The 10,227-nt window shown below is 43.0% G+C and overlaps 1 protein-coding gene across 1 annotated transcript in view; it reads left to right on the top strand.

Annotated features, from left to right (window-relative positions):
* The first annotated feature begins 2,027 nt into the window (after positions 1–2,027).
* NPSR1 (neuropeptide S receptor 1) overlaps positions 2,028–10,227 on the top strand; it is a 153,911-nt gene continuing 145,711 nt past the window's right edge. The window contains exon 1 of the mRNA XM_019958782.2: positions 2,028–2,268. Coding sequence (XP_019814341.1) covers positions 2,125–2,268 — 144 coding nt within the window. The 5' untranslated portion in view covers positions 2,028–2,124. The remainder of the gene's footprint in view (positions 2,269–10,227) is intronic.

Genomic DNA, 10,227 nt, shown 5'->3' with positions numbered 1-10,227 from the left:
TGTTTGTATATTTCATCTATAATTTTACATTTGCTATAGATTACTCATTCTTATTGATATAAAGTATTTCATTATATGATTACATAGAAATTTATTTATCCAGTCTACTGTTGATAGGCATGTGGGTAATTTCTGGTTTGGAGCTTCTCATTGATTTTGTCACTGTAAATATTTAGGTTACTTCTAATTTGTTTCTAAGGAGTATTGCATAGGCGTCTCTTGCATGTTTCCTTGTACACAGACATAAATATTCTCTTGGGTAGCCATAGGTCAAAAACTAATCCAGCTGGACCATGAGTGGAGAGAAAACAGCACAAACAGAAGCTTTCTCTCCACCTGTTCATGGCATCTACCATTTTCTCTCTCTTTATCCTCACCACACTACGACTTAACTGGCTTCTGTTCTTTCCTAGAAGTTTCTCACGGATATTGCTTTATAAATTCTCATTGAAGTAAAACAGACCTATGAAAAGATGCATGCATTTTATGTGTGGAGTGCACTGGATTTCCCTAAATTAAATACATGCAAGTAACCCAGATAAAGAGATGGAAAATTATAGACTGCTGAATCTTGGCTTTACTGGATACTGCCAAATAGCTCTTCAAGATGAGCATATCTGCTAATTCTCACACCGCTTCTTCTCATCGTTGTCAATACTTGGGGTAGCCAGACCCTAGTTTTGCTATGCCAACAAATAAAAATTCTGCCTTGTTTTAAGTTGCTTTTGTTTCACCAGTGGTTGAGCACTTTGTTCACGTTTATGTGCCAGTTAGAACACTCTTCGCTCATTTTACTATTTGGTTGTCATCTTGTTTTGACCTTTTCCCTAAGAGTCTACAGCTCACCCTGGGGCTTCCTTCGTGGCTCAGCTGGTATTTTCTGACAGCTTCCTCCTATTTGCTGTCCCTTCAGCATAGACAATATCTCCTCATCTCTAGCATACTGCACTCCTCTTAGGCTGGATGGATTACGCTACAACTTTCCCAGGAAATATCATGGGGGCTATAGTCTTTTAAGACATTGCTTGCAAGTTTGGCTCACCGAGCATCTTCAGTGTAAGTTATCAGGTATCACGCTTTGTTGCAATACAAGCAGCTTAGTACTGTTGTTTTATACCTGGCCTGCTCTCCTTACTCCTTTAGCTTCATATCTCAACAGGCTCCTGAGATTTGATGCAAATTATAGTATGTTACAGTAAAAGCACCACTGTCTAGGAATTTCTGAAGAACTGAGTTATCATCTCATTTCCATCACCAGCTGTGGGATCTTGGGCAAGTCGTTTCACCACCAAGCAGCAGCCTCTTCTAGTGTCAAATGAGAATATAAAGATACGTTCCCTGCCTACCTCTCAGAGTTGTTTTGGACATCAAATAAAAGAACATCAAGGAGATAAGAGTATCTACCAAACACCAGTCCCAGTCACATCATGAGAGGTGGTGGTTGACTGACAGGCACAGACCCCAGGCTTTTCTGAAGCACTGCCCTCTGAAAACCTAGAGTAGAATCAGGGGTGTGAGACTCAAACGTGCTCTTTGCTCACACTTACTGAAATAACGTGCAGGCTACTAAGTAAATGCTTGAGTGAGGATCATAAGTCAGAAGGTACCCTCAGTTGAAAAAAATGCATCATTATGATTTGATTTCAGAAAGGCAAACATGACCTGAATTAATCAAGTGGCTGTGGAATCCAAATTCCTGTCTTGTTGAAGCTGGAGCAGATGTGGGAGGCAGGGGGGTCTGTTCCAGAAGTGAGGAGAAGTGCAGCTGAGCACGAAGGACTGCCTGGGGAGCCATGTGGATTGCTGTGAGGGGCTCCTGCCAGCTTTTCAGGGCAAGCCCCCCCCCTCACCTCTGGGCAGGTACATGGGGTGTTGAGGCTGCGCCGGCTACTGGATCATAACTGCCGAGGAGTAAGCAGCACGTGGCTTGAGCAGGCAGGCAGAGCTCTTTAGTGAGGTGGGTTCCGGGAGGGCTCTGAGCCTGTGCTCAGCTGAGCTCCAGAAGAAGCTCAGGGAGGCAGAGGAGGGCAGAGCCGCAGCTGCTGCCTGGCTCTCAAGAAGAGGGCGGGACTCTCTCCATCAGCTGCAGGCTCAAGGACGGCGGGACTCCACTCCACCTGAGCCATGCCGGCCAACCTCACAGAGGGCAGCGCCAAGTCCAATGGGACTGGGCAGGCACTGAATTCTCCTGTCCTTTGTACTGAAACAGTGACTTTCACTGCAGAGGTGGAAGGAGAGGAATGGGGCTCCTTCTACTACTCCTTCAAGGTAAGTTTCCTGCCTTCCACTCTGAACACTGATTTTAAATAATAAGACAAAGTAGAATTTTAAGTTCAAAGATCACAGCCAATATCATTCAGAGTGTAGCTTATTTTATTTACTAAAAAGAGTTTAAAAAAAAACCGATGAGCTATAAAAGTAAGTTTTTCATATTGTGCTAGGATCTATTTCATCATTTCTTAAGAATATTTGTTTTGTTTTTTTTTCCCCTGCTGCTGCTACAAATGTAAGAGTCATGAGTAACATTTGTAAGTGGATGACTTTTTAATTTTCCCCTTTCCTTAGGTGAAAGTGCTTTTAGTTAATCCTATAGTAGTGCTTGAAATGTCTGTTCCTCGTAAGGGTTATTGTTGTGAGTTTTTTGTTAGGAGCATCAGAGGTTTGTAAAGCCCGCATCGCCCAGGACGCTACCTGTTGCAATGAGGGACATAGCACTGAGTAAGGAAAGAAGGACCACACTTTCTGTGTTGATCCTTTGCAGTGAACATCGGAGGGAAATAAGGTCCTTAACTGTAGTCGGTGATGTTACGGTTCACAAGTTCCCTCCTAAAAGAAATGAGGAAATCAGAGTTTAGTAAGTTTCACTTTCAAAGTATCCAAGGGCCATATTGAGGAAGAGGCCATTGTTAGGCTGATACTGTTTCCTCTTCCACAAGATTGTGGTCAGGAATAAACCGGGCTTCCAGAAAATAGTTTCCTGCTTCTTGCATGGGAATGCAGGGATGTCAAGTTATTTCACAGAATGCCTGATGGTGCATTCAGCTGTTACACTAATTCCCAGGACTCAAACTGGTTTTTCATTCTTCAAGAAAAATTCTAGCAGTTTTTTTTTTTTTAATCCTCTGGGTGTTCTTGAAATGATTTGGTTTTTACTGACGAGGTAGAATTTGCTATAATATCTACCTTGGAGCTTTGCTTCTTTTTCAACACTCAGAATAAAACTTTCAGCCAGGAGCTGCGCTGGAAGCCAGCCTCACTGGTGCTTGAGAGCCCTAGAGAAAATGTAGCAAAGCAGAGTGGAACAAGTCACTTAGGTGGATTGCATGGGACCCATCCCTAGGCACCACTTCCTAATGCATTCATGCACACACACAGCCCAGCTGCCCAGGTCTACAACAGAAAATAGAAACTGAAATTGGAGTGGGGTGCCATTTACCATTGCCTGAATAATCCCCTCTGAAATCAGCCTTCAGATCCAGAGATTCTGTCTTGGAGAGGCAGGCTTTCTGCACCCAGGAAGCCTACTGCTCCTCTCAGAGATGCTGCCTCTGCAGCCTTTTTGATATTTATAGAACATGACAGCAAACAGAATGGAGAGAGACTGGCCACTGCAGAAAGGATAATAATCAGCAATAAGACAGTTGTTCTGAGAGTCAGGCAATAATCAGCTGAAATCTCATTTGCCAATTTTTTTTTTTTTTAATACAGCTCCGCAGGGGAAGTTTTGAGTGTTTGGACAAACAAACCCCTACTCACTCTCTTCTAGTGTTTGAACTCTGTCCTAGCAACATCATCTCTAGGCACTATGGAAAATCACATCATTTTCATCTCATTTCTATTAATAAGTTTGCCCTCCAGCAGTTGAACCACTAGACAAGGAGAGAAACAGAAAGAAAGAAAATATGTCTGATCAGGAACTTAGAATGTTCTGTTTCATTTTTTTTTAAATATAATCATTCATTAAAGCAGTGATTTTTAGTTACACAACAATCAGTAGTAGTGTTGGTGAGAACTAGCTTAAGTGTCTTAAGCTAGTGTGTAACTTTTTCCACCATCCCCTTTGAGCACAAGCAGTTTTGATGCAAACTCTTATTTCTTGTGATCCTTTTATCCCACACGTGTCTCAAGAAGAAAGTCAGAACTGTGTTTGTAAATTTCCTCCCAACCATGTCCTTTTAATCTCCATCACCTTTTCCAAAAGCAGTAGAAATGTCATCAAAAATGAAGTGGTAACAGCAGTAAAAGTAGAAGAAATAATAGCAATAGCAAAAGCCATACATTGCATTGGCTGTGAGCTTTCTTGGTGACATGAATCTTTCTGAAAGACTTTTGTGAAGTGTCTCATTTGATATGGTGTACCTTTCATTTCGAACGCCTTTCATCTTCATCTGAGTTTATCTAAGTTCAACCTGGTCTTTAAGGCTCCTCTTGGGTTGCTTCCTCCCTGAAGCCCCCCAAACCCATCCCTCCTCCGAGTTCCGGTAGTGTCTGGAGTATACCTCCTCTCTTTGCCACTTAATCTAACTCTGTGCTCAACTATGTCAATAATGTGTCAGTTCAATGTGCAACAGTCATTAAGCTCCTCAAGTGAAAGTAATGACTAATGTTTGTTTCATGTTTTCTCCAAAACCCTGCACCATGCGTGTCCTACTCAATAAACATTTACTGCATAAATGAACTGTGGTTCTGTGTTCTGTTTCTGTCTGCCACCTACATGTTGTCAGACTGGGCATCAGAAAGTTTGCTTTCTCAGTGACAGAGGTGAGGGTCTTATTCACTGCTACTCCACAGGTCAGCCCCTGCCCTGCCAGGTCTTTATCAAATGTATTCACTGAGGTCCTCCTCTCTAGGCACATTTAGTTCATCCTTATTCCATTTCTAAGCCAATGTGATGAAGGTAAGTAATAGTTTCCTGTGGGTGGAATATAAAAGTAAGTGTATCATCATACACTGTAGCTCATACTGGTTTAGCCCTAGCGAACCCACACCCACCCATTGCTGTCTGCCCTAGTCTTAGCTGCTTTACTCAGTCTACATGCCTGGGCTTCTAACCTACTTCCTTATGTAGCCCTCATGTTCTCCAAACCCAAAGCTCTCTTGGCAGAAGATAAGATATCCATGTCTAAATCTTACCAGCCCTTTCTTCACAAGCTTGGAGGCTTTTCTTTCTTCCCATCTCTATCTCCAAATTCTTGCCCCTGCCCCCCACTGTTCTAACCCACTCTGCCATCCTCTGTATATTCTTGGATACCAGCAGGAAGGGCAGAAGTGAGTTCACCACTTTCTTCTTCCATCGTGGGTTTCACATGACTAAAGCTCTGTGGTCCTGGGTTCAAGGTTCTCAGCTCAGGCCCTGGTTTTTTCCACAGTTTTCAATGTCTCATATGTTCAAGGTTCCATCTAGTTCACCTCATCCATTTCTAGTCCTCAGCATCAAGCACTTCCATGGGCTTCAAGAATCTACCATACATCTTTAAGGAGGATGGGACCTGGCTCATAAGAAAGTGAATGGAGGACCTGAAAATAAGACTGTTCAGTGGAAGCCAAAGATGAAACTCTTCTTAATAGCCTTAATTTTGCTGGTAAATTCACTTGCAAAATTTCCTGAATCCCTGATTCCTAAAAATTAATTCAAAGTACTGGGAGGGAAACCTACTTGAATTAGTAAATTGCTGAAATTATAAAATAATGCAAAAGAACTCAGTTTTATTACTCTCAGGTGAGGGGAGAAACATGAACCAAGACTGCAAAACTATTACTTGACAATGATCTTTTTTTGAATCTCCTTTAGCGGGTCATTACAAATGACATGCAATTAGTCTAACTATTGTTTATATGTAAATGGTTGCTTCTTAGTGCTTGAGGGTGATTGGACACAGTTTGTTCCCTTTTTATATGTAAATGGTTGCTTCTTAGTGCTTGAGGGTGATTGGACACAGTTTGTTCCCTGTGTTTTGCTCCCTCTGCCTCCTGTCTCTTAATTTTCTTAACACATTCCTCCTCCATTAATATAACAAAAGCAAATTCCAGTTCAACCCAAGTTTCAATTATCTCACACTAGGCTTAAAGAAACGTTTAATGATATAAAGAATCTGAAGCATACCGTTCTTATTTTTACTATATTTAGACTGACAATTCCTTTGTAAGAACACACTGTACCCACTGTGAACCAGCACTTTCACTTCCAGTGGCTGTCACTTCAGCTCTCTCTGTGCCCACTTACCTGCTTCTCTGCACACTCCTTTAGTCCCACTTAGACCCTACAAGACTTGACTGTCTCCTTTCCTGCCTTGGGCCTCAGAACAATGTCAGGGATGCCCTTCCTGGAGTCCAGGAGCCCTTGGTTCCTGTCCTTTCAAGGTGCTTCCTGAAACTTATAACAATGGTTCTTGCATTTTATCAGCATCTTTTTGTCCTCTTCTAATCAGTTTCACTCAGTGTTCATATTGAGTTTCTAGAGCTGAATACTGTGACTGTTCATAGGGAATTGCCACTAGTTTTGCCCAGTTAAATAATTATTAAAGGTCTGGTGTCACTGCCTGTTCCTGTTGGGCACACCTAGCATGCTACTCTCCAATCCCCTGCCCTGGACCAGCGCTATACCACATCCAACTTCACCCTACGCCCCTGAGAAAGGCACACATTTCATTGGTTGGCTTTATTTACAAGACTGTCGTGCAGTTCCCAAGCTGTGTACTCTCGTGTGTGAAAAGGGAAAACTCTCTCAACCAACTTTCTCTTTGTATCTCTGATCTCTTTGTATCACATCATCTGATGGCAGGTAACAATCATAGTTGATTCAGAGTAAATGCAGAGTTGCAGTTTTTCAGCCTGTGAAGGGGTTTCCCACTTTCTGACTCAGGAAAGGCATCTAAGCTCCAGGAATGATGCTTCCAGAGTGTGTGTGTCCAGATACGTGTGGCTGGAGTGAGGGAGCAAGTCTGACCTGGGGAGGAGCCTGGGCCATTTGGCACTGGCTGGGATGAAGAGTCCTGTCTGGCTTTCAGAAGACTTGGTGCTTGTTGCAGATCCTTGTCAGATCTACATCAGGCTCGGGTCAGGCTGTGCTGTCTTCTGCGGGAGCATCCGTTTGTCCCATTTCCCTTCAGGTGCACAGGTGTTCACACCTCCCTCCTCCCCTCTCTCAACCCTCTGAATTTCTGCATCCTTCCTGGGAAAGAAAAGGTTGACTGCTTGCCTCCCAGCTCTGGTCTGGTCCTCTGTCTCCCCACGAGGCCATTAACTATCCAACTGCCACCTCACTAGAGCTGGGTGAATCCCAGGGGCCTGCCATCCCCTGGTGTCTGTACAGTAAGTGGAGCTCGCCACTCTCTAATCCTGTGTTCCCAACCTTGTTCTCTTCTTCTCTTTTCCTGTGGTAGCCTTGGCGCGGGGGCGGGGGGCGGGGCTGTACAAATCCTCTCATCAGTGTCTGATCTCCTCACACTCTGCACCACCACTGTACCATCTGACACTCCTGTCTCCCACGGCCTGCTTTCACTCCTGTCTCCCACTGCCTGCTTTCTCTGTGGTGGGGAGCCTGACTAGACTGTTTGCCGCCAAATGAATTATTCCAGACTCTTTTGAGCTGAAGGCTCAAAAGACACATCCTCTTGCAAAGGAAAAAGACATGTCTATTGAAGCTGTTTATGATATCCTTCAAGAGGTATTTTGAGAGCCAGGAGCTGACTTATTTCTCTTTGTCTGCGTTGCTGGAGTAAAGACTGTACCCAGAGGGCAGACGGTGTAGAGCTCTCTGGCTGCCAAAGCTCCGAGAGGTTTTCTCAAGAAGGTGGAAAAGAGCATATCCATTAGTGCTTCAAAAAGAAAAAAAAAAAAATAATATATATATATTACCCTGTCATCCTTGAAGTAATTTCCTGTTGATAGTGGGTAAGAACATTTCGAGCTATGCACTGAAGTAGACGAGAAATGTAATTTTATTTTCTGTAACTGAACTTGGCTTCTCCTGGACCTCTCAGCTCAGCTGATGGAAGAAGTAGCCTAGTCATTCCCAGGCATACTCAGGCTCTTGAATCTTCCCCGTCACTGTAGTGAGGCACAGGCTGTAAAATAGGACTGCTGACGTCAGCTCCCAGTGCTTCCACCATCTGGCTGAGAACTTGAAGAAGTTCACTCCTACCTATCCATTGGTTTATTCATCTGACAAATGGTGCTAAAACTGAATGTCCTTCAGAGGATTGTTGTGACAAGTTAAGTGATTAAATGTTGGTGGGGCCGTTAAGGACAGTGATGGCCTTAAGTACAGTGTTTGAGGACTGTTAGCCCCAGGGGTGGGTTGTTATACTCCTTTCTGAAGCTCCGGGGAGATGAGGCGCCACCATTACCTACACAGAAGAATCTTCTGAAGATTCTAAGAGAGATGTGTGTACTGGAAGATCTCCAAGACCGCTTCAGTATGCTTTAGGCCCCCAAACAGTGGTGCTGAATTGTTTCATTTCTCTCAATTAGACCATGGAAAATGTAGATGCTTGGGGCTAGTGCACTGGGACGACCCAGAGGGATGGTATGGGGAGGGAGGAGGGAGGAGGGTTCAGGATGGGGAACACATGTATACCTGTGGCGGATTCATTTTGATATTTGGCAAAACTAATACAATTATGTAAAGTTTAAAAATAAAATTAAATTAAAAAAAATAAAAAAAATAATAAGTTTTGATACAGGCTGTAAATTGGAGTTGGACTAAAATATTCAACTTCCTACTCTAAAAAAAAAAAAAAAAAAGATATCTAGAGATGATTCCACTTCCTTCTTTATCATCCAGATGCCACATCTAATTTTTACCTATGCAAGCTTAATGGCTTACTACAAGAGGGCTTTTTACAGAGATGGGAAGTTATACCCCATCCAGAAGGGGTGAGTTTCTACCATGGTAGAAAGATTTTCTGGGCCACAAGATGACAAAACCACAAAGGTCATGATGAAGTCATTAAGGGATAACCAGGGTTCTTATCTTTTTCCTTAGGCAATATTGACATCTGCCTAAAAATGGTGGGTCTCTTATACTTGGCAGCACCTTCCAGTTAACAACTTGACATCATATGATTTCATCAGACTCACCATCAGCTCTAGGAGGATTTAAAAATAGCATTCCTTTTTTCAGCCTGATGTGAACACAAGGCCTGATAGAAGTTAAGGGTGTGAACTTTCTAAAAAATAAATGAAAGAAAGCAAGAAACAAACAAAGAAAGGAAGAAAAAAAGGAAAAATAAACATGGTTCTACTGTCGATTTTAGTTGGATAGGATAGGTCTCTGTAATAGCAAAAAATTAAACCCCAGGGTTTCCCTAGAGGACTGGTGATTGGGAATCTGCACTTCCATTTTGGTAGAGGGCAGTGGGGTGTGGGGAGAGGGTTAGATTCCTGGTCAAAGAAGTAAAATCCCACAAGCTTCACACAGCTTGGCAATAATAATAATAATAACAAAGTCCCATTAATTTAAAAAACAAAACCGAAAAAGTCTACACCCTGAATCTCGGTGATTTAACACATTAAAAGTTTATTTTTCTCTCCCATCCCAGGTGCAAGCAGGTCAACTTGTATCTCTGCCTTCTAAAATAAGCAGTTTCCAAGGGAGATGGCAAAACTTACCCTATCTGCTTTGGCCTGAAATGATTCATGACTGACTCCAGTTCCGCTGGCAATAATTAGTTAGTTGTTGGGCATGGGAAATGTAGCTTAATTGAACGCCCCCACTGCGGGGAACATAGCATCAAGCATGGTTTGACCTTCACCTTCTGCACGATAAAACCCAAACTCTCCAAACTAGCCTTCTGGCTTTTCACAATCTGACTGCCCCTCCTCCCCCATTTCTCTCCTCTCCTGCACCATGCCTCACTGGATACTGTATTCCAGGAAACTATTATCTTTTGGCAGAAATGCCTTTCTCATAGCTTTTTCTTCTGATATCACATCTCGGCTCAGTTGCCCCGTCGTCTGTGAAGAATTCAGATTTCTTTAGGAGATCAGCACTGCCACTATTCTTATGTTTCCAAAGCACTTCAAGTCCTTGTGTGACAAGATTCTTCTCTTGACATGCATGTCCGCCTACACACACACACACACACACACACACATGTGTGCGCATAAACATAGACTGACACACATACAGAAACATACACACATACCTGATGTCAGTCATTTTAAGGCAGCTCGAGATCCCACTACCCCTGGGGCAGTGCCTGACAACATGGTAGACAAATCATC

The sequence above is a fragment of the Bos indicus genome, chromosome 4 (genome assembly GCF_029378745.1).
Source record: "Bos indicus isolate NIAB-ARS_2022 breed Sahiwal x Tharparkar chromosome 4, NIAB-ARS_B.indTharparkar_mat_pri_1.0, whole genome shotgun sequence".
NCBI lineage: Eukaryota > Metazoa > Chordata > Mammalia > Artiodactyla > Bovidae > Bos > Bos indicus.
This window is presented reverse-complemented; position numbering and strand designations above follow the sequence as displayed.